This window comes from Eleginops maclovinus, chromosome 10 (assembly GCF_036324505.1).
Source record: "Eleginops maclovinus isolate JMC-PN-2008 ecotype Puerto Natales chromosome 10, JC_Emac_rtc_rv5, whole genome shotgun sequence".
Classification (NCBI taxonomy): domain Eukaryota; kingdom Metazoa; phylum Chordata; class Actinopteri; order Perciformes; family Eleginopidae; genus Eleginops; species Eleginops maclovinus.
In genome coordinates this window covers 124444-151018 of record NC_086358.1, presented here as the reverse complement: position 1 = coordinate 151018, position 26575 = coordinate 124444, and the positions used below count along the sequence as shown (strand labels likewise).

The window sequence follows — 26575 nt, the reverse complement described above, 5'->3', positions numbered from 1 at the left end:
GAGGGTCAGAAAAGACAAATAAACAGAATAATTTATTCAAGATATTAAAGTGTAATAAATCAAACTGCAGAAAAATAATGAAATAATAGAATCCTTAAAAACCGGATCAAAAATAAATAAAGGTTTTAATGTGAAGGTCACAGCGAGCGGCAGGTCTGAAATAAAGGTACAAATATATATATATTATAAACGTTAAATTAAAGCTCAGATTTCAGATTTGATCTAAAGTCCAATGAAATTTATTTTAAAATTAAAACCAAAATATAAATTAAAAGGGTTTTAAATTTGTCAGAAAATACAGAAGTTTCAGTTTGAACTTTATTCTTTTAAATAAAACTTAAATCTTTACAAGTCAAATTGTTTTTAATCAAATCTATACCGTTATAATTAACTCGTTTCTGATTGAAGGAGGAAATACTCATCAATTATAGAAAACAGACATTTAGTTTTATTATAACTATTGACATTTATATAACATATGACTATTGTATTATTATAAATGATGTCTTTAGCATTTAAACAAACCTATTAATATAAATGATATTTAGTAACAGTTGAAGTTTAAGGAAAATCTTTAATATTTATAACACATTTAAAAGGATAAATTAACCTGAGTCACATAATTATAATTATAATTATTATTATCGTTATTATTGACCACCTTTTATAACGTGAGTTTATTTCTGACCGATTGAATATATATATTTAAAGCTTCACGCTTTAAATATATATATTCAATCGGTCAGAAATAAACTCAGCGTTGCAAAGAAACCCCTTTATTAGTTATTATTGTGAAAGGTGTTTAACATTAAACTATAAAATATAGTCTTCTGCCATAAATATTCGGCGCTGCAGACTCTGTTATATATTACACATAGATTTAAGGATCCTGCAGTTTCACAAAGTGTTTGTGTTCAAGGTCTTTCTTAACGTCTCCTGGTTATCACTCGTTATGATTGGTTATATTGTGTTTCAGCTGCATTAATACTTCACCTTTTTTCATTGATATAAATGGTGTTTGGGAGCCTTCTTTTAAACTGCGTCTGAGAGAAGCTGCATTATTTATCATTAATTAATTATTCCTATTCATTTATTTTGAAACTCATCACAGCTTCCTGTTAAATTTAAAATGATTTTTGTTTGTTACTCAATAATATCAGAAACCTTTAATATCTTAGATCGGAAATACATCTTTAATTAGTAATCAGTCCTGACTTCATTTGAAAAGACTTAACTTGAAGTTGTCTTTAACTCGTTAAATGTCGTTATCTTTCTCCTAATTTATCAATATGAGTTTTCCCTGAAAGACAGAAACTCTAAAGATCTCCTCATAACTCAGACAGAAATGTTGGTATGTTTGATTTGTTCTAACTGTCTGAACGATGGAGATTTAAAATGACTGTTAATATAAAGGCTCTAATAAGATGGATAATAAGCATTTCAATGTTCAACAGAAGAAATTAATCAACAATAAATCAGAGTCAGTTTGAGTCAGAGCCGCCGTCAGATGAACGGAGAGGAGATTTCAACCCAGGATTCATCTGCCTTCCCTCCGGGCTTTCACTTCACATGATATATATCATATCTATTATACATTAGATCAAATATTACAATGTGTTATATATACGATATCATATTGTATGATATATATAATACAATATGATATATATTATATTTGTTATATATATAATACAATATGATATATATTATATTTGTTATATATATTATATTTATTATATATATTATATTTGTTATATATACTATATTTTGTTATATATATAATACAATATGATATATATTATATTTGTTATATATATAATACAATATGATATATATTATATTTGTTATATATATTATATTTATTATATATATTATATTTGTTATATATACTATATTTGTTATATATATAATACAATATGATATATATTATATTTGTTATATATACTATATTTGTTATATATACTATATTTGTTATATATATTATATTTGTTATATATATTATATTTGTTATATATTATATTTGTTATATATATTATATTTGTTATATATACTATATTTGTTATATATATAATACAATATGATATATATTATATTTGTTATATATATTATATTTGTTATATATATTATATTTGTTATATATATTATATTTGTTATATATACTATATTTATTATATATACTATATTTGTTATATATATTATATTTGTTATATATATTATATTTGTTATATATATTATATTTATTATATATATTATATTTGTTATATATATTATATTTGTTATATATACTATATTTGTTATATATATTATATTTGTTATATATATTATATTTGTTATATATATTATATTTGTTATATATATTATATTTGTTATATATACTATATTTGTTATATATATTATATTTGTTATATATACTATATTTGTTATATATACTATATTTGTTATATATACTATATTTGTTATATATACTATATTTGTTATATATATTATATCATATTGTACTATACATTTTATAAATGCAGTTACCTTCTGCTCCGCCTGGTTTCTCAGTGATTCCTCCTTAGTGTTTCTGATGAGGGGGGGGGGGGGGTCCGGGGGTGTGCAGATTATCTTCAACACAAGAATTAAAAACCAGGCGGTTGTAGAAGATTTTATTCCTAAAACAGTTTGAGAACAAAGTCTTAAAGTCGGCGTCTGTTTCTCAGGTTATTGATGTTGATCCGATAATAAAATATTATCCATCAGCTCTGAGTTCACTGCGGAGAGACCGAGGGCTTTATTCTCTTTTTAGATTTGAATCTTCTTTATTTATTTGGTCTTCTTAACCCCTCCTCCTCCTCCTCCTCCTCCTCCTCCTCCTCTTCTTCCTCCTCCTCCTTTCTGATTTGATGTCCTCATCTTATGTAATCAGAGAGACGGTTTAGATTTAACGTCTTAAATTATAATTGAATGTAAAGCAGTATAAATGACTGACCTCTCTCCCGTCTGTCTCCCTCCATCTGTCTCCCCTCTCAGCGGGGTGGGGTTAGCCCGCGCTCACTTTGAGAAGCAGCCTCCGTCTAACCTGAGGAAGTCCAACTTCTTCCACTTCGTGCTGGCGCTGTACGACCGGCAGGGGCAGCCGGTGGAGATCGAACGCACCACCTACGTCGACTTCGTGGAGAAGGAGAAGGTGAATCAAACGCACCTCCTGTTCACACCAATCAAACGCACCCCTTGGTGAGAAAGGCTTTATCAAAGGCCAGACTTCAGAGCAGAGTCAGAGATGATGAGTCAGGAAACGTGCTTCCCTGACTCATCATCCTTAGTGTTAGTTTCAGCCTGAGCTCACCGGGGTAAGACAAGCTCAACCATTACCTCACATACTCAGCATCCTGACTCAGGTGAGGGAGGTTACCTCCCCCAAAGTGCACACCTTACCTCCAGCAGGTAAAATCCTAAATCTCCCCTCAGGTAATCAAGGTTCCTCTTGAGTTCCTGCAGCAGAGGAAACGAACCCTTCAGTGAAACAGCAGCCTCTGTTGTATCTTAATGTGTGTTGTGTTCAGGAGCCAGGCGGAGAGAAAACCAACAACGGCATCCATTACAAACTGCAGCTGCTCTACAGCAACGGTGGGTGCGCTGGTTTTCTTCAGCTGGCATATGATCCTCAGAGGCTCAGGAATATGAAGTAATTGGTTAATGATGTCTGTTTCCAGGCGTGAGGACGGAGCAGGACCTGTACGTCCGGCTGATCGACTCGATGACCAAACAGGTGAGACTGTCCTGCTGCTCAACTCATATTTCAGAATAAGAGCGTGTTGTTCCTCCCGACAGCTCATTGCTCTGGCGGCTGCTCCCCCACACTGAGGGGCTTCCTGGATCTGAGTCCTGGATCTGAGTCCTGGATCTGAGTCCTGGATCTGAGTCCTGGAGCTGAGTCCTGGAGCTGAGTCCTGGAGCTGAGTAAAGTCTGCAGCTCTGAGAGGAACAGCTGCACACTGACAACAAGCTCCTCAGAGTCACATGACCTCTCTGAGTGTTTCTTTCAGGGTTCAGATCAGCTGCCTGTAGACACAATAGCCAATAGGAGAGCAAGTGTTCTGTAGTGATGTCACTATGTTCCTGAAGTAAACAAAGGAGTCCAATGGGGGACACATTCAAATGGTTTCATTAATGCGTCTCAAACGAGCAGCCCGCCAGTCTGCCCTGATCACTGCGTCTCAGGCTGACAATCCCTGATCCCTGTGTTAATTCATGTGTTGTGTGTGTGTGTGTGTGTGTGTGTGTGTGTGTGTGTGTGTGTGTGTGTGTGTGTGTGTGTGTGTGTGTGTGTGTGTGTGTGTGTGTGTGTGTGTGTGTGTGTGTGTGTGTGTGTGTGTAAAACAACATGTCAGAGTGTTTCTGACACTGTCACAGTGAGCCCGTCTCTACATGTATATATATGTGTGTGTGTGTTTCAGGCCATCGTGTACGAAGGTCAGGACAAGAACCCGGAGATGTGTCGGGTTCTGCTGACTCATGAGATCATGTGCAGGTGAGTCTGACCTCTGACCCTTATCAAGACCCTTCTAAATATTTGAACAGATTTCTGCGTAAATATATCCCCTTGTTTCTGATGAGCCTTTCACAATAAAAGTGCTCTGTTTGATCTGGAGAATAAGATGTGTTATTATTATGTCTTTCTGTGTGTTTGTGTGTGTGTGTGACAGTCGCTGCTGTGATAAGAAGAGCTGCGGGAACAGAAACGAGACGCCGTCAGACCCTGTCATCATCGACAGGTACACACACACACTCTGTGTTATCATGTGTGTGTTCATATCGGCTGACTGTATTTCATGCTCTTTCACACACATTATTTAAATACCAACATATTTCTCTGCCATAGAGAGAGAGAGAATGTGTGTGTGTGTGTGTGTGTGTGTGTGTGTGTGTGTGTGTGTGTGTGTGTGTGTGTGTGTGTGTGTGTGTGTGTGTGTGTGTGTGTGTGTGTGTGTGTGTGTGTGTGTGTGTGTGTGTGTGTGTGTGTAAAACATGTCATGGTGTTACTGACACTGTCACACTGAGCCCGTCCCTACATGTAGATATATATAATATATAATATATATTATATATTATATATATAATATATATTATATATTATATATATAATATATAATATATATATATATATATAATATATATTATATATTATATATATATATTATATAATATATATATATATTATATATTATATATAATATATTATAATATATAATATATATAATATATTATATAGTATAATATAGATTATAATATTATATTATATTATATAATATAGTATATATAATATATTATATATTATATATTATATTATATATAATATATAATATAATATATATAATTATTATATATATAAATATATATATATATATAATATATAATATATAATATATAATATATAATATATATATATAATATATAATATATAATATATAATATATAATATATATTATATATTATATATTATATATATATAATATATAATATATAATATATTATATATTATATATTATATATTATATATTATATAATATATATTATATAATATATATTATATAATATATAATATATAATATATAATATATTATATAATATAATATATAATATATTATTATATAATATATAATATAATATATAATATATTATATTATATATTATATTATATATTATATATTATATATTATATATAAATATATAATATATAATATATTATTAGCTTAGGCAGTTAGCTCAGATACGGCTGGCAGACAGATGGCAGTTAGCTGGGATACAGGCTGGCAGTCAGATGGCAGTTAGCTGGATACGGCTGGCAGTCAGATGGCAGTTAGCTCAGATACGGCTGGCAGACAGATGGCAGTTAGCTCAGGGATACAGCTGGCAGACAGATGGCAGTTAGCTGGGATACGGCTGGCAGTCAGATGGCAGTTAGCTGGGATACGGCTGGCAGACAGATGGCAGTTAGCTCAGATACAGCTGGCAGACAGCTGGCAGTTAGCTGGGATACGGCTGGCAGTCAGATGGCAGTTAGCTGGGATACAGCTGGCAGTCAGATGGCAGTTAGCTCAGATACAGCTGGCAGTCAGATGGCAGTTAGCTGGGATACTGGCTGGCAGTCAGATGGCAGTTAGCTGGGATACGGCTGGCAGACAGATGGCAGTTAGCTGGGATACGGCTGGCAGTCAGATGGCAGTTAGCTGGGATACGGCTGGCAGTCAGATGGCAGTTAGCTCAGATACGGCTGGCAGACAGATGGCAGTTAGCTGGGATACAGCTGGCAGTCAGATGGCAGTTAGCTGGGATACGGCTGGCAGTCAGATGGCAGTTAGCTGGGATACGGCTGGCAGACAGATGGCAGTTAGCTCAGATACAGCTGGCAGACAGCTGGCAGTTAGCTGGGATACGGCTGGCAGTCAGATGGCAGTTAGCTGGGATACAGCTGGCAGTCAGATGGCAGTTAGCCTCAGATACAGCTGGCAGACAGGTGGCAGTTAGCTGGGATATGGCTGGCAGTCAGATGGCAGTTAGCTGGGATACGGCTGGCAGTCAGATGGCAGTTAGCTGGATACGCTGGCAGTCAGATGGCAGTTAGCTCAGATACAGGCTGGCAGACAGATGGCAGTTAGCACAGATACGGTTGGCAGACAGATGGCAGTTAGCTCAGATACAGTGGCAGAAAGGTGGCAGTTAGCTGGGATACAGCTGGCAGTCAGATGGCAGTTACCTCAGACACAGCTGGCAGACAGGTGGCAGTTAGCTGGGATATGGCTGGCAGTCAGATGGCAGTTAGCTGGGATACGGCTGGCAGTCAGATGGCAGTTAGCTGGGATATGGCTGGCAGTCAGATGGCAGTTAGCTCAGATACAGCTGGCAGACAGATGGCAGTTAGCTCAGATACGGCTGGCAGACAGATGGCAGTTAGCTGGGATACAGCTGGCAGTCAGATGGCAGTTAGCTCAGATACAGCTGGCAGACAGCTGGCAGTTAGCTGGGATAACGGCTGGCAGACAGATGGCAGTTAGCTCAGATACAGCTGGCAGACAGCTGGCAGTTAGCTGGATACGGCTGGCAGTCAGATGGCAGTTAGCTCAGATACAGCTGGCAGACAGATGGCAGTTAGCATAGATACGGTTGGCAGTCAGATGGCAGTTAGCTCAGATACAGGTGGCAGAAAGGTGGCAGTTAGCTGGGATACAGCTGGCAGTCAGATGGCAGTTAGCTCAGATACAGCTGGCAGTTAGCTGGGATACGGCTGGCAGTCAGATGGCACTTAGCTCAGATACAGGTGGCAGTCAGATGGCAGTTAGCTCAGATACATGTCATTAGTAGCAACACAGAAATGGGAAAATACACGAAAATATTAAGAATATTATAATATTACTGACTGCATTAATAATAATAATATTACAGTTTATTATTAATAATAATATTACAGTTTATTATTAATAATAATATTACAGTTTATTATTAATAATAAACTGTAATATTATTATTAATAAACTGTATTAATAATAATAATTTAACAGTTTATTATTAAGAGTCTTCCTCTGACATTATGGGGATGCGTTCATTGCTCCATGTTAACACGTTTAGAGGAGGTGAAAAGCAGCTATTCAACAACAGGGAGGAATAATCCTCAGCCCCCCCACTTTCCCTGTCATCCCCCATCCTCCCCCTTCCTCCTCAGTCCTCCCCCCGTCCCAGGAGGAATCATACGCTTTCCCTCCCCCCTCTCTTTCCTCCCCCCTCCCCTCTCTTCGGATGCTTTGAATTTATTTTGAGGACAAAGCATTTTACCGTGTTTTCATTTCAGATGGACTGAGTTTAAATTACTAACTGTAGTACAAATATATATCAGGTGTATTTTTAGAATCATTGAGGAACATGAGGAACATGTCTTTGTATATATTATGCTGCATTGTTAATGACTTTGGGACTTCAGAGTTTTATATCTACAGTGTATGAGCATCTGAAGACAAAGCGTTTGAAATATAAATAAGAATAAAGCTCTCAGAATGAGTGGGAACATTAGGGAGTTACGCCCTATGAAGCTGAGAATCAGACGCTGAAGCTGAATGTCTGCAGCCTTTAAAACAGAGGAGAACCCCCCCCCCCCCCCCTCGCCTGGTGAAATGCATGCTGGGAAGGTCTCCTGTGTTTTGGAGCGTCCAGTGAGCAGGAAACATGTCAGGGTCAGAGCTGAGAGCAAACACTGCAGGGCGTTCAGTCTCAGCAGCGGTATATGAACTGCTGCCACAACATATCAAGAACATATCAAGAACATATCAAGAACATATTAAGAACATACATATCTGATTAATTAAACCCTTTAACATGGACCCCAAACAGGAGGAATGATACCTGTGTTCAGGTGAAACACAGTCCCTCTGGTTCTGTACGTTCAGTTTAATCAATAAATCACATTTTATAAATCATTAAATATAGAACCCCCTTTAGTTCACGTCCGTCTTTAAAGAGTCCTTGATATAAACTCTACATCAGTATGTAGCGTCTCTACTTTAAAGAGTCCTCTCCTGCTGATGTTCAGGTGTAGATCAGTATGTAGTGTCTCTACTTTAAAGAGTCCTCTCCTGCTGATGTTCAGGTGTATATCAGTATGTAGAGTCTCTACTTTAAAGAGTCCTCTCCTGCTGATGTTCAGGTGTATATCAGTATGTAGCGTCTCTACTTTAAAGAGTCCTCTCCTGCTGATGTTCAGGTGTGTATCAGTATGTAGTGTCTCTACTTTAAAGAGTCCTCTCCTGCTGATGTTCAGGTGTATATCAGTATGTAGAGTCTCTACTTTAAAGAGTCCTCTCCTGCTGATGTTCAGGTGTATATCAGTATGTAGAGTCTCTACTTTAAAGAGTCCTCTCCTGCTGATGTTCAGGTGTATATCAGTATGTAGAGTCTCTACTTTAAAGAGTCCTCTCCTGCTGATGTTCAGGTGTATATCAGTATGTAGAGTCTCTACTTTAAAGAGTCCTCTCCTGCTGATGTTCAGGTGTATATCAGTATGTAGAGTCTCTACTTTAAAGAGTCCTCTCCTGCTGATGTTCAGGTGTATATCAGTATGTAGAGTCTCTACTTTAAAGAGTCCTCTCCTGCTGATGTTCAGGTGTATATCAGTATGTAGTGTCTCTACTTTAAAGAGTCCTCTCCTGCTGATGTTCAGGTGTATATCAGTATGTAGTGTCTCTACTTTAAAGAGTCCTCTCCTGATGATGTTCAGGTGTATATCAGTATGTAGTGTCTCTACTTTAAAGAGTCCTCTCCTGCTGATGTTCAGGTGTATGTCAGTATGTAGAGTCTCTACTTTAAAGAGTCCTGTCCTGCTGATGTTCAGGTGTATGTCAGTATGTAGTGTCTCTACTTTAAAGAGTCCTCTCCTGCTGATGTTCAGGTGTATATCAGTATGTAGCGTCTGTTGGAATGTGTATGATGGTGGTAATGTTGTTGATGATGATGATGATGATGATGATGATGACGATGATGATGAAAAGTCTGTGGGAACGTGTGGGGCTGCAGCAGGGGATTGTGGGAGTTGTGATGCTGTCAGGTGCGGTTGATCCGAGCTGTTACAGAGGGATCCCATCAGTGGTGAGAGTCGGGATGACTGATGGCTGAATAATGTTGGCCCCAGAGGCCCCCACAGGCCCACCCGCTGATCCATCTTAATATATGAATGAATGGGAGTCAAACGAGGGATGAAGAGGAGCTGAATATCTCCCTCCTCCTGGGGTGTCCCTGAACACACCATCTGCTGAGATCGCCAGGAGGCAAATATTAAAGTCAATCACGATAATTATTTAGGTTGTAAAGAAACGTTCAATTTGGAACGAACAGGAAGTTAAGAATCGCTTTTCAACCTTTAAAAATAATTCAGTCATACATAAAAAGAGCATGAACCATAGCATGAAACGCATTTTGGGGACATGCGTCTTGACCTCAAAAAGGAAAGGAGAGTCCTACACACACACACACACACACACACACACACAGTTTGACAGACAGTTGTTTGTTTTATTACACTTGTTAACGAGCTCTTGACGACGTGTCTGTTAATTGATTCTGTGATGATGTAATCATTTCACCTTCAGGTGCGTTTGATTCGCTCACCTGTGTCTCTTCAGAGTAACTGCATTAATTAAAGAGTTCTGTTGTAATTAAACTAGACAGTATTTTAGGTTATGAAGTACTCCCTGTGTTGCTCTTCAGGGGGCCGCAGGTCAACACACTGCCTCTCTTTCTAAATCTGTTCAAATCCTCTCGTCTTGTCGGCAGCAAATTAAACTTTGACATTTTTAAATTTCCTTGTGTTTCAGTCCGGCAGCTGAGTCTTAACGAGAACAGACTTAATGAGATCCTGTCTTAACGAGGATGAGGAGTTAACGAGATGAACACTTCCACAGAATAAGAAGCAGTTGCTCTCTGATTGGTCGAGAGTCAGGGGCCGGCATCTGATTGTTCCAGAACCTGCCGGTGTAAAGTGAAACCTCAGCAGGTTGAGCAGCGCCTAATTACAAATGCTAATTAGATTAATTAAATATGTAAATGATCTCCAACACACAAAGCGCAGACGTGAAGAAGAAACCGAAAACAAGTGCTTCCCGTTACCTGTCTGTCAGGCGACTGGCAGCTGACTGGTTTGAAATTGACAGCTCTTAACGAGCTGTGGTGCTCCTCAGGGCTCTGTCATCGATCCTCTGATTTGAACAACAAACAGTAAATCATGTTTACACTAAACAACACGGTGCGTCTCCTAATATTGTCCTCCTTCCTGTTTGTGGACCAAAGGTTCCTAAAGGAGACGTTTTACACGAGGACATAATGACTCAAATGCACACTCGAGGAATAATCCACATTCAGTGTTTATCAATATTCAATATTTCTTAAAGTCAAATATTCCAGCTGTTGTTTTTGTCGAGAATCCACTATACAGGACGAAGATATGAAGAGGTGAAGTGACGTGCTTCTAAACGTAGCTGACATTAGGACGAGGAAGTAACACAAAGACTGAACCTTTCACTGTAGAAGCCCTGAGGCCGGGCTCTTCTTTCGGCCTGATGGAAGCAAACGGAATATTTTCCCGATCAGACTTTGATTCTCTCTCGGACAGACAGAAACACACACTGATGTTTGTAAAGAGACTTTCAGACCCCCCGCCCCCCCGTCCTCTTCCTCCTCGTCTTCATCTGGAGATCGAGGAGGAGGAAGTGTCTGTTTCAATCTACAGTAACATGAGGGGGAGGAGGTGACAGACTCCTCATTATCTCGTTAATTATCTCCTCCTCCTCCTCTCTTTAAGTCTCAATCTGTGTGTGTGTGTGTGTGTGTGTGTGTGTGTGTGTGTGTGTGTGTGTGTGTGTGTGTGTGTGTGTGTGTGTGTGTGTGTATGTGTGTGTGTGTGTGTGTGTGTGAGTGAGTGATTGACAGCTGACATTAGCCTCAGTAAATGTCAGCTGTAGTCTCTCAGACGTCAGGTCTCCCCTTTTCACTTTAATCTGAATCAAGTCGTCGGTCAGCGCGGGGGGGGGGGGGGTTATTTATTGAATTATCACATGAGAGTAGATTTAGGAGACACTGTACATGTGCATCATGGGTAATGTAGTTTCCACTGTTTTCAGACAAAAGACATTTTCTGCTTTAACCTCACCACGATGTGTGTGTGTGTGTGTGTGTGTGTGTGTGTGTGTGTGTGTGTGTGTGTGTGTGTGTGTGTGTGTGTGTGTGTGTGTGTGTGTTGGTCATAATAGCTGTTAATTAGCTCCATGTTCAAACCAGCCGCAGTTGCTAATTTGCAAAAACCTGTCCAGTTAATTAGACAGGAACACACACACACACACACACACACACACACACACATTCTCCGGAGCCGGAGTCGAGATTGAGTTTTTATTTATTGGTGTTTTATTGTTTATTTGAATTAAACGCCTCGTTAAGAATCATTTCTCATTAAAAGTCAACATAAACAAACACAGAGAACACGTGAAGGACATGATAGGAGAACACGGAGAGATAATGGGGGAAATTTTGAGGAACACTGAGAGGACACGAAGAGAACATGAAGGGATCCACAATAGAACTCTAACAGATCATGGAGAGAACATGTTAAGAACATATGTTAGGGAACACACAGAATTCATGGAGAAAACATGAGGAGAACATGGAGAGATCATAGAAAAACATGGAGAGAACAGCCAGAGAACGTGGAGAGAACATGAAGAGAGCATGGAGAGAACATGGAGAGAACATGAAGAGAGCATGGAGAGAACATGGAGAGAGCATGGAGAGAACATGGAGAGAACATCGCGAGAACATGGAGAGAACATGGAGAGAACATCGCGAGAACATGGAGAGAACATGAAGAGAACATGGAGAGAACATGGAGAGAACATGAGAGAACATGAGAGAACATGGAGAGAACATGAAGAGAACATCGCGAGAACATGGAGAGAACATGGAGAAAACATGGAGAGAACATGAAGAGAACATGGAGAGAACATGGAGAGAACATGGAGAGATCATCGCGAGAGCATGGACAGAACAGCCAGAGAAGGTGGAGAGAACATGGAGAGAGCATGGAGAGAACATGGAGAGAACATGAAGAGAACATGAAGAGAACATGGAGAGAACATGGAGAGAACATGGAGAGAACATGAAGAGAACATCGCGAGAACATGGAGAGAACATGGAGAGAACATGAAGAGAACATCGCGAGAACATGGAGAGAACAGGAAGAGAACATGGAGAGAACATGGAGAGAACAGGAAGAGAACATGGAGAGAACATGGAGAGAACATGGAGAGAACATAGAGAGATCATCGCGAGAGCATGGACAGAACATCGCGAGAACATGGAGAGAGCATGAAGAGAACATGGAGAGAACATGGAGAGAACATGAAGAGAACATGAAGAGAACATGGAGAGAACATGGAGAGAACAGGAAGGATGAAGAGAACATGGAAAGAACAGGAAGGATGAAGAGAACATGGAAAGAACAGGAAGGATGAAGAGAACATGGAGAGAACAGGAAGGATGAAGAGAACATGGAGAGAACATGGAGAGAACATGGAGAGAACATGAAGAGAACATGGAGAGAACATGAAGAGAACATGGAGAGAACATGGAGAGTACATGGAGAGAACATGGAGAGAACATGAAGAGAACATGGAGAGAACATGGAGAGTACATGGAGAGAACATGGAGAGAACGTGAAGAGAACATGGAGAGAACATGGAGAGAACATGAAGACAACATGGAGAGAACAGGAAGGATGAAGAGAACATGGAGAGAACAGGAAGGATGAAGAGAACATGGAGAGAACAGGAAGGATGAAGAGAACATGGAGAGAACATGGAGAGAACATGACGAGAACATGGAGAGAACATGAAGAGAACATGGAGAGTACATGAAGAGAACATGGAGAGAACATGGAGAGTACATGGAGAGAACATGGAGAGAACGTGAAGAGAACATGGAGAGAACATGGAGAGAACATGAAGAGAACATGGAGAGAACAGGAAGGATGAAGAGAACATGGAGAGAACAGGAAGGATGAAGAGAACATGGAGAGAACAGGAAGGATGAAGAGTACATGGAGAGAACAGGAAGGATGAAGAGAACATGGAGAGAACATGGAGAGAACAGGAAGGATGAAGAGAACATGGAGAGAACATGGAGAGAACAGGAAGGATGAAGAGAACATGGAGAGAACAGGAAGGATGAAGAGTACATGGAGAGAACAGGAAGGATGAAGAGAACATGGAGAGAACATGGAGAGAACAGGAAGGATGAAGAGAACATGGAGAGAACAGGAAGAGAACATGGAGAGTACATGGAGAGAACATGGAGAGAACATGAAGAGAACATGGAGAGAACATGGAGAGTACATGGAGAGAACATGGAGAGAACGTGAAGAGAACATGGAGAGAACATAGAGAGAACATGAAGAGAACATGGAGAGAACAGGAAGGATGAAGAGAACATGGAGAGAACAGGAAGGATGAAGAGAACATGGAGAGAACAGGAAGGATGAAGAGAACATGGAGAGAACATGGAGAGAACATGACGAGAACATGGAGAGAACATGAAGAGAACATGGAGAGTACATGAAGAGAACATGGAGAGAACATGGAGAGTACATGGAGAGAACATGGAGAGAACGTGAAGAGAACATGGAGAGAACATGGAGAGGAACATGAAGAGAACATGGAGAGAACAGGAAGGATGAAGAGAACATGGAGAGAACAGGAAGGATGAAGAGAACATGAAGAGAACAGGAAGGATGAAGAAAAACTGGAGAGAACAGGAAGGAGGAAGAGTACATGGAGAGAACATGGAGAGAACATGACGAGAACATGGAGAGAACATGAAGAGAACATGGAGAGTACATGAAGAGAACATGGAGAGAACATGGAGAGTACATGGAGAGAACATGGAGAGAACGTGAAGAGAACATGGAGAGAACATGGAGAGAACATGGAGAGAACATGGAGAGAACAGGAAGGATGAAGAAAAACTGGAGAGAAGAGAACATGGAGAGAACATGGAGAGAACAGGAAGGATGAAGAGAAAATGGAGAGAACAGGAAGGATGAAGAGAACATGGAGAGAACAGGAAGGATGAAGAGAACATGGAGAGAACAGGAAGGATGAAGAGTACATGGAGAGAACAGGAAGGATGAAGAGAACATGGAGAGAACAGGAAGGATGAAGAGAACATGGAGAGAACAGGAAGGATGAAGAGAACATGGAGAGAACAGGAAGGAGGAAGAGTACATGGAGAGAACATGGAGAGAACAGGAAGGATGAAGAGAACATGGACAGAACAGGAAGGATGAAGAGAACACTGAGGGAGAGATTGCAGGGAGAGAACATGTAGAGGAACATAGAGACTAGAGACTACTCAACACTGATCTCTACACTTCCTGTCCCATGTTCCACATGTTCCACATGTTCCACATGTTCCACATGTTCCACATGTTCCTACATGTAGAAGCGTGTGTTGTGGTCCTACTGAGTTACTATTCTACCCGCACAATCATTTCTCTGGTGTTGGAATGTCTCGTGATGTTTGTGAATCCTTAGAACCTAAACGTGTGCTGTAACTGTTACTGAGAGGTAACAGGTATTATAGTACCCACACTTCAGAAGTACTGCGTCCTGTCACTGCGTTACAGCAACAAGTAACACTTTACTGTAACTCGGCACTTTTGTCACGCATTACACCCAACTCTGTTCATGAGTTAACTTGAGACTCCAGGGGGTCTCCAGGGGGTCTCCAGGGTGTCTCCAGGTAAACTGTGGACAACATGATATAATCATTCCTAAATGCAACTCAGGTAAACAGCGTAGCCTCGTCTGCGTATAAGACTCACTTCCTCCTCAGTCTGTAACTGAAGGAGATCCAGGACAGAACCCTGAGGAACCCCCGGCTGATCCTCAGATGTCTCTGTCCGGCTGATCCTCAGATGTCTCTGTCCGGCTGATCCTCAGGTGTCTCTGTCCTGCTGATCCTCAGGTGTCTCTGTCCTGCTGATCCTCAGGTGTCTCTGTCCTGCTGATCCTCAGGTGTCTCTGTCCTGCTGATCCTCAGGTGTGTCTCTGTGTTAAAGATAATATTTCATATTAATAATGAACATGTTCTTGTGTGTTTAGGTTCTTTCTCAAGTTCTTCCTCAAGTGTAACCAGAACTGTCTGAAGAACGCTGGGAACCCCCGAGATATGAGGAGGTTCCAGGTACAACACACACACACACACACACACACACACACACACACACACACACACACACACACACACACACACACACACACACACACACACACACACACACACACACACACACACACACACAATAAATTCATCTCCCTAAAGGGCAAGACTTGCTCTGGAGGACCTGCTGTTCCCAACATGCATTGCAGTGTGGCCCCAGAATTATTGCTTTCAGAAAAGAGACGAGGGTTCAGACGGAGGGTCTCTAATAACCAGAGGGGCTCCTCCTGCTCCTTAACCAGGACTGAAGCTGCTTCTCTACCTGGCAGACCCTCTCATCACCTGTGAGGCGTGTCGTTGTGTTTCTGCTGCAGTTTGAATAAAGTGTTCACTGTGTGTCTCCAGGTGGTAGTCTCGACCACAGTGAATGTGGACGGACATGTCCTCGCCGTCTCCGACAACATGTTCGTTCACAACAACTCCAAACATGGCCGCCGGGCCCGTAGGCTGGACCCGTCTGAAGGTAAGGGGCTTCTACCTGAACGCACCTGGAACACGGGTGGGCTCGTCCCTAAAGATGCTGCTCCCACTTAGAAGGAACACATCCTCCACTTCCTGCTCCTCTTCCTCCTCCTCCTCCTCCTCCTCCACTTCCTCCTCCACCTCCTCATCCTCCTCCTTTTCCTCCTACTCCTCCTCCTCTTCCTCCGCCTCCTCCTGCTCCTCCACTTCCTCCTCCTCCTGCTCCTCTTCCACCTCCACCTCCTCTTCGTCTTCCTCGTCCTCTTTTTCCTTGTCTTCATCCACCTCCTCCTCTCTACCTCCTCCTCGTACTGCTCCTCCTCCTCGTCCTCTCTCTGGTCTGCAGTAATGTGATCCAGCAGAGGTCAGGTACTGTAATGTCATCTAAAGTCTTCATGATGAAATAAGCTGTTCACACACACACACGCATGCACAAACACACACACACACACACACACACACACACACACACACACACACACACACACACACACACTGCTTTCATTTCACTTTATAATTAATCTGCAGCCCCACTTGAAGGAAGAGAAAGTACTCATTACCGGTTTAGGGTGTGTGTGTGTGTGTGTGTGTGTGTGTGTGTGTGTGTCTGTGTCTGTGTGTGTCAGCCTTCTCTACTCTCAGTGTCGTCGGTTTTAAAGTAGTTCCATCTGAAACAGGAACCTAACATTTATATTCACCTGTCCCCCCCTTCACCTGTCCCCCCCCTTCACCTGTCCCCCCCTTGTCAGCAGCCACCCCCTGCATCAAGGCGATCAGCCCGAGTGAGGGCTGGACCACGGGTGGCGCGACGGTGATCCTGATCGGGGACAACTTCTTCGACGGGCTGCAGGTGGTGTTCGGCACCATGTTGGTGTGGAGCGAGGTACGCTAGAGTTAGCACGATAATGTTAGCACGTTTGCATTAGCACGGCAGCTGTACCACGATAGAGCTAGCATGATAGAGTTAGCATGATATGATAGTGTTAGCATGATAATGTTAGCACGATAGCATTAGCACTTGGCCCTCTGGTACCCCCCCCCCCCCCCTCACTGAAGATAGTAAAGCTGTCAGGCTGGCTCTGGTAAAAATGAGTCCACACACCCGCTGAGATTTGAGGGTTAAGAGATATCAGGTACATGAACCCTGGTTATCTCTCTGCCCCCCCAGCTGATCACCCCCCATGCTATCCGGGTGCAGACGCCCCCCCGTCACATTCCGGGGGTCGTGGAAGTCACGCTGTCCTATAAGTCCAAACAGTTCTGCAAAGGAGCGCCGGGGCGCTTCGTCTACACAGGTAAACACATTTAAGAGCACTTCCTGTTTCCTACATCCTTCTTTCCTGTGTCCTCGTTTCCTTCTTCCTCTCTGTCTCTATTCTCCGTCAGCTCCTCCTGTCGATCCTGGAGGTGTTTCATTTCACACTGCTGTCTCAGTAATTACACACATTTAAATCCCATTAACCCTCACACACACACACACACACACACACACACACACACACACACACACACACACACACACACACACACACACACACACACTCACACATCCTATCACTCCTCTGTGGTTCAGCCAGCTCCCACAATGCTTTGCACCTCCTGAACAGATCCTCACATGTTTGGGAGTGGGCTGAAGATAGGAGTGTGTGTGTGTGTTTGTGTGCATGTGCGTGCGTGTCTGTGCGTGTCTGTGTGTGTCTGTGTGTGTGTGTGTGTGTGTGTAAAGCACAGTATCACAGTAGAGACTCTACATACTGATATACACCTGAACATCAGCAGGAGAGGACTCTTTAAAGTAGAGACACTACATACTGATATACACCTGAACATCAGCAGGAGAGGACTCTTTAAAGTAGAGACACTACATACTGATATACACCTGAACATCAGCAGGAGAGGACTCTTTAAAGTAGAGACACTACATACTGATATACACCTGAACATCAGCAGGAGAGGACTCTTTAAAGTAGAGACATTACATACTGATATACACCTGAACATCAGCAGGAGAGGACTCTTTAAAGTAGAGACTCTACATACTGATATACACCTGAACATCAGCAGGAGAGGACTCTTTAAAGTAGAGACACTACATACTGATATACACCTGAACATCAGCAGGAGAGGACTCTTTAAAGTAGAGACACTACATACTGATATACACCTGAACATCAGCAGGAGAGGACTCTTTAAAGTAGAGACACTACATACTGATATACACCTGAACATCAGCAGGAGAGGACTCTTTAAAGTAGAGACGCTACATACTGATATACACCTGAACATCAGCAGGAGAGGACTCTTTAAAGTAGAGACACTACATACTGATATACACCTGAACATCAGCAGGAGAGGACTCTTTAAAGTAGAGACTCTACATACTGATATACACCTGAACATCAGCAGGAGAGGACTCTTTAAAGTAGAGACACTACATACTGATATACACCTGAACATCAGCAGGAGAGGACTCTTTAAAGTAGAGACACTACATACTGATATACACCTGAACATCAGCAGGAGAGGACTCTTTAAAGTAGAGACCTACTACTGATATACACCTGAACATCAGCAGGAGAGGACTCTTTAAAGTAGAGACACTACATACTGATATACACCTGAACATCAGCAGGAGAGGACTCTTTAAAGTAGAGACACTACATACTGATATACACCTGAACATCAGCAGGAGAGGACTCTTTAAAGTAGAGACACTACATACTGATATACACCTGAACATCAGCAGGAGAGGACTCTTTAAAGTAGAGACTTACATACTGATATACACCTGAACATCAGCAGGAGAGGACTCTTTAAAGTAGAGACTCTACATACTGATATACACCTGAACATCAGCAGGAGAGGACTCTTTAAAGTAGAGACACTACATACTGATATACACCTGAACATCAGCAGGAGAGGACTCTTTAAAGTAGAGACTCTACATACTGATATACACCTGAACATCAGCAGGAGAGGACTCTTTAAAGTAGAGACCTACATACTGATATACACCTGAACATCAGCAGGAGAGGACTCTTTAAAGTAGAGACACTACATACTGATATACACCTGAACATCAGCAGGAGAGGACTCTTTAAAGTAGAGACTCTACATACTGATATACACCTGAACATCAGCAGGAGAGGACTCTTTAAAGTAGAGACACTACATACTGATATACACCTGAACATCAGCAGGAGAGGACTCTTTAAAGTAGAGACACTACATACTGATATACACCTGAACATCAGCAGGAGAGGACTCTTTAAAGTAGAGACTACATACTGATATACACCTGAACATCAGCAGGAGAGGACTCTTTAAAGTAGAGACACTACATACTGATATACACCTGAACATCAGCAGGAGAGGACTCTTTAAAGTAGAGACTCTACATACTGATATACACCTGAACATCAGCAGGAGAGGACTCTTTAAAGTAGAGACACTACATACTGATATACACCTGAACATCAGCAGGAGAGGACTCTTTAAAGTAGAGACACTACATACTGATATACACCTGAACATCAGCAGGAGAGGACTCTTTAAAGTAGAGACGCTACATACTGATATACACCTGAACATCAGCAGGAGAGGACTCTTTAAAGTAGAGACTACATACTGATATACACCTGAACATCAGCAGGAGAGGACTCTTTAAAGTAGAGACACTACATACTGATATACACCTGAACATCAGCAGGAGAGGACTCTTTAAAGTAGAGACACTACATACTGATATACACCTGAACATCAGCAGGAGAGGACTCTTTAAAGTAGAGACACTACATACTGATATACACCTGAACATCAGCAGGAGAGGACTCTTTAAAGTAGAGACTCTACATACTGATATACACCTGAACATCAGCAGGAGAGGACTCTTTAAAGTAGAGACACTACATACTGATATACACCTGAACATCAGCAGGAGAGGACTCTTTAAAGTAGAGACTCTACATACTGATATACACCTGAACATCAGCAGGAGAGGACTCTTTAAAGTAGAGACACTACATACTGATATACACCTGAACATCAGCAGGAGAGGACTCTTTAAAGTAGAGACACTACATACTGATATACACCTGAACATCAGCAGGAGAGGACTCTTTAAAGTAGAGACACTACATACTGATATACACCTGAACATCAGCAGGAGAGGACTCTTTAAAGTAGAGACTCTACATACTGATATACACCTGAACATCAGCAGGAGAGGACTCTTTAAAGTAGAGACACTACATACTGATATACACCTGAACATCAGCAGGAGAGGACTCTTTAAAGTAGAGACTCTACATACTGATATACACCTGAACATCAGCAGGAGAGGACTCTTTAAAGTAGAGACACTACATACTGATATACACCTGAACATCAGCAGGAGAGGACTCTTTAAAGTAGAGACACTACATACTGATATACACCTGAACATCAGCAGGAGAGGACTCTTTAAAGTAGAGACTCTACATACTGATATACACCTGAACATCAGCAGGAGAGGACTCTTTAAAGTAGAGACACTACATACTGATATACACCTGAACATCAGCAGGAGAGGACTCTTTAAAGTAGAGACTCTACATACTGATATACACCTGAACATCAGCAGGAGAGGACTCTTTAAAGTAGAGACTCTACATACTGATATACACCTGAACATCAGCAGGAGAGGACTCTTTAAAGTAGAGACTCTACATACTGATATACACCTGAACATCAGCAGGAGAGGACTCTTTAAAGTAGAGACTACATACTGATATACACCTGAACATCAGCAGGAGAGGACTCTTTAAAGTAGAGACACTACATACTGATATACACCTGAACATCAGCAGGAGAGGACTCTTTAAAGTAGAGACTCTACATACTGATATACACCTGAACATCAGCAGGAGAGGACTCTTTAAAGTAGAGACTCTACATACTGATATACACCTGAACATCAGCAGGAGAGGACTCTTTAAAGTAGAGACTAATACTGATATACACCTGAACATCAGCAGGAGAGGACTCTTTAAAGTAGAGACACTACATACTGATATACACCTGAACATCAGCAGGAGAGGACTCTTTAAAGTAGAGACTCTACATACTGATATACACCTGAACATCAGCAGGAGAGGACTCTTTAAAGTAGAGACACTACATACTGATATACACCTGAACATCAGCAGGAGAGGACTCTTTAAAGTAGAGACTCTACATACTGATATACACCTGAACATCAGCAGGAGAGGACTCTTTAAAGTAGAGACTCTACATACTGATATACACCTGAACATCAGCAGGAGAGGACTCTTTAAAGTAGAGACTATACTGATATACACCTGAACATCAGCAGGAGAGGACTCTTTAAAGTAGAGACACTACATACTGATATACACCTGAACATCAGCAGGAGAGGACTCTTTAAAGTAGAGACACTACATACTGATATACACCTGAACATCAGCAGGAGAGGACTCTTTAAAGTAGAGACTCTACATACTGATATACACCTGAACATCAGCAGGAGAGGACTCTTTAAAGTAGAGACTATACTGATATACACCTGAACATCAGCAGGAGAGGACTCTTTAAAGTAGAGACACTACATACTGATATACACCTGAACATCAGCAGGAGAGGACTCTTTAAAGTAGAGACTACATACTGATATACACCTGAACATCAGCAGGAGAGGACTCTTTAAAGTAGAGACTCTACATACTGATATACACCTGAACATCAGCAGGAGAGGACTCTTTAAATTAGAGACACTACATACTGATATACACCTGAACATCAGCAGGAGAGGACTCTTTAAAGTAGAGACTACATCCTGATATACACCTGAACATCAGCAGGAGAGGACTCTTTAAAGTAGAGACTCTACATACTGATATACACCTGAACATCAGCAGGAGAGGACTCTTTAAATTAGAGACCCTACATACTGATATACACCTGAACATCAGCAGGAGAGGACTCTTTAAAGTAGAGACAGAGGACTCTTTAAAGTAGAGACACTACATACTGATATACACCTGAACATCAGCAGGAGAGGACTCTTTAAATTAGAGACCCTACATACTGATATACACCTGAACATCAGCAGGAGAGGACTCTTTAAAGTAGAAACTCTACATACTGATATACACCTGAACATCAGCAGGAGAGGACTCTTTAAAGTAGAGACTCTACATACTGATATACACCTGAACATCAGCAGGAGAGGACTCTTTAAAGTAGAGACTATACTGATATACACCTGAACATCAGCAGGAGAGGACTCTTTAAAGTAGGGACACTACATACTGATATACACCTGAACATCAGCAGGAGAGGACTCTTTAAAGTAGAGACTATACATACTGATATACACCTGAACATCAGCAGGAGAGGACTCTTTAAAGTAGAGACTATACTGATATACACCTGAACATCAGCAGGAGAGGACTCTTTAAAGTAGGGACACTACATACTGATATACACCTGAACATCAGCAGGAGAGGACTCTTTAAAGTAGAGACTCTACATACTGATATACACCTGAACATCAGCAGGAGAGGACTCTTTAAAGTAGAGACTCTACATACTGATATACACCTGAACATCAGCAGGAGAGGACTCTTTAAAGTAGAGACTATACTGATATACACCTGAACATCAGCAGGAGAGGACTCTTTAAAGTAGAGACACTACATACTGATATACACCTGAACATCAGCAGGAGAGGACTCTTTAAAGTAGAGACTCTACATACTGATATACACCTGAACATCAGCAGGAGAGGACTCTTTAAAGTAGAGACTCTACATACTGATACACACCTGAACATCAGCAGGAGAGGACTCTTTAAAGTAGAGACACTACATGCTGATATACACCTGAACATCAGCAGGAGAGGACTCTTTAAAGGAGAGACTCTACATACTGATATACACCTGAACATCAGCAGGAGAGGACTCTTTAAAGTAGAGACACTACATGCTGATATACACCTGAACATCAGCAGGAGAGGACTCTTTAAAGTAGAGACTCTACATACTGATATACACCTGAACATCAGCAGGAGAGGACTCTTTAAAGTAGAGACTATACTGATATACACCTGAACATCAGCAGGAGAGGACTCTTTAAAGTAGAGACACTACATACTGATATACACCTGAACATCAGCAGGAGAGGACTCTTTAAAGTAGAGACTCTACATACTGATATACACCTGAACATCAGCAGGAGAGGACTCTTTAAAGTAGAGACACTACATACTGATATACACCTGAACATCAGCAGGAGAGGACTCTTTAAAGTAGAGACTATACTGATATACACCTGAACATCAGCAGGAGAGGACTCTTTAAAGTAGAGACTCTACATACTGATATACACCTGAACATCAGCAGGAGAGGACTCTTTAAAGTAGAGACTCTACATACTGATATACACCTGAACATCAGCAGGAGAGGACTCTTTAAAGTAGAGACACTACATACTGATATACACCTGAACATCAGCAGGAGAGGACTCTTTAAAGTAGAGACTCTACATACTGATATACACCTGAACATCAGCAGGAGAGGACTCTTTTAAGTAGAGACTACATACTGATATACACCTGAACATCAGCAGGAGAGGACTCTTTAAAGTAGAGACTACATCCTGATATACACCTGAACATCAGCAGGAGAGGACTCTTTAAAGTAGAGACTCTACATATTGATATACACCTGAACATCAGCAGGAGAGGACTCTTTAAATTAGAGACACTACATACTGATATACACCTGAACATCAGCAGGAGAGGACTCTTTAAAGTAGAGACTACATCCTGATATACACCTGAACATCAGCAGGAGAGGACTCTTTAAAGTAGAGACAGAGGACTCTTTAAAGTAGAGATACTACATACTGATATACACCTGAACATCAGCAGGAGAGGACTCTTTAAAGTAGAGACACTACATACTGATATACACCTGAACATCAGCAGGAGAGGACTCTTTAAAGTAGAAACACTACATACTGATATACACCTGAACATCAGCAGGAGAGGACTCTTTAAAGTAGAGACACTACATACTGATATACACCTGAACATCAGCAGGAGAGGACTCTTTAAAGTAGAGACACTACATACTGATATACACCTGAACATCAGGAGAGGACTCTTTAAAGTAGAGACACTACATACTGATATACACCTGAACATCAGCAGGAGAGGACTCTTTAAAGTAGAAACACTACATACTGATATACACCTGAACATCAGGAGAGGACTCTTTAAAGTAGAGACAGAGGACTCTTTAAAGTAGAGACAGAGGACTCTTTAAAGTAGAGACAGAGGACTCTTTAAAGTAGAGACAGAGGACTCTTTAAAGTAGAGACAGAGGACTCTTTAAAGTAGAAGTAGAACTAAAGAGGATATATCTGATCTGGATTTATATAACATAATATGAGGCAGGATCCATAAAGTACGTTAACCTGAGAGAAGACAGACCCTTAAACAGACACACTGATAATAACACGCTGTCAGCAACACAAGGTCACCCACACACACACACACACACACACACACACACACACAGACATACACACACAGCAGGCCGCAGATAACAGAGACATATGGAGAGCTAACACTATAAATGCAGCTTGTTACGGCCTGTGAGCCTTCAAGGACTGAACACACACACACACACACACACTCACGCGCGCGTGCGCACACACACACACACACACACACACACACACTCTGTGTGATGTGTAGCAGTCAGTATAAAGCTTGTTAAACACAGCTGAACCAAGACGGGATTATGATTCATGCACTTCACACACGCTCTCTGACACACAAACACAAACACACACACACTCTCTCTGTGACACACACACAAACACACTCACTCACACACACACACACATACACACACACACACACACACACACACACACACTCACACACACATGTGATGTTGGAGGAGAGTCGACCAATCAGAGAGAAGAGACACTGACTGATGCATAAATTCCAATTAATCATCACGTTTTTATTTTATATTTTCCATGCTGTCTGTTATTGACCAATCAGAGCGTCCATGCTGTCTGTTATTGACCAATCAGAGCGTCCATGCTGTCTGTTATTGACCAATCAGAGCGTCCATGCTGTCTGTTATTGACCAATCAGAGCGTCCATGCTGTCTGTTATTGACCAATCAGAGCGTCCATGCTGTCTGTTATTGACCAATCAGAGCGTCCATGCTGTCTGTTATTGACCAATCAGAGCGTCCATGCTGTCTGTTATTGACCAATCAGAGCGTCCATGCTGTCTGTTATTGACCAATCAGAGCGTCCATGCTGTCTGTTATTGACCAATCAGAGCGTCCATGCTGTCTGTTATTGACCAATCAGAGCGTCTCATGCTGTCTGTTATTGACCAATCAGAGCGTCCATGCTGTCTGTTATTGACCAATCAGAGCGTCCATGCTGTCTGTTATTGACCAATCAGAGCGTCCATGCTGTCTGTTATTGACCAATCAGAGCGTCCATGCTGTCTGTTATTGACCAATCAGAGCGTCCATGCTGTCTGTTATTGACCAATCAGAGCGTCTCGTGCTGTCTGTTATTGACCAATCAGAGCGTCCATGCTGTCTGTTATTGACCAATCAGAGCGTCTCATGCTGTCTGTTATTGACCAATCAGAGCGTCTCGTGCTGTCTGTTATTGACCAATCAGAGCGTCTCATGCTGTCTGTTATTGACCAATCAGAGCGTCCATGCTGTCTGTTATTGACCAGTCAGAGCGTCTCATGCTGTCTGTTATTGACCAATCAGAGCGTCTCATGCTGTCTGTTATTGACCAATCAGAGCGTCCATGCTGTCTGTTATTGACCAATCAGAGCGTCCATGCTGTCTGTTATTGACCAATCAGAGCGTCCATGCTGTCTGTTATTGACCAATCAGAGCGTCTCGTGCTGTCTGTTATTGACCAATCAGAGCGTCTCATGCTGTCTGTTATCGACCAATCAGAGCGTCTCATGCTGTCTGTTATTGACCAATCAGAGCGTCTCGTGCTGTCTGTTATTGACCAATCAGAGCGTCTCATGCTGTCTGTTATTGACCAATCAGAGCGTCTCATGCTGTCTGTTATTGACCAATCAGAGCGTCTCGTGCTGTCTGTTATCGACCAATCAGAGCGTCCATGCTGTCTGTTATCGACCAATCAGAGCCTCTCATGCTGTCTTTTATTGACCAATCAGAGCGTCTCATGGTGTCTGTTATTGACCAATCAGAGCGTCTCATGCTGTCTATTATTGACCAATCAGAGCGTCTCATGC

General features: G+C 41.4%; 1 protein-coding gene across 3 annotated transcripts in view; it reads left to right on the top strand.

Moving 5' to 3' along the window:
• The window catches only part of ebf3a (EBF transcription factor 3a), a 51463-nt gene that overhangs the window by 9274 nt on the left and 15614 nt on the right, over positions 1 to 26575 (top strand). For 2 of the 3 annotated variants that reach the window (XM_063893999.1, XM_063894000.1), the window contains 9 exons: positions 3013 to 3169; positions 3546 to 3609; positions 3696 to 3751; positions 4440 to 4513; positions 4689 to 4757; positions 15675 to 15756; positions 16138 to 16255; positions 17004 to 17137; positions 17423 to 17549. In XM_063893999.1, coding sequence (XP_063750069.1) covers positions 3013 to 3169; positions 3546 to 3609; positions 3696 to 3751; positions 4440 to 4513; positions 4689 to 4757; positions 15675 to 15756; positions 16138 to 16255; positions 17004 to 17137; positions 17423 to 17549 — 881 coding nt within the window. The remainder of the gene's footprint in view (positions 1 to 3012; positions 3170 to 3545; positions 3610 to 3695; positions 3752 to 4439; positions 4514 to 4688; positions 4758 to 15674; positions 15757 to 16137; positions 16256 to 17003; positions 17138 to 17422; positions 17550 to 26575) is intronic. The other variant, XM_063894001.1, reaches the window with a different exon arrangement.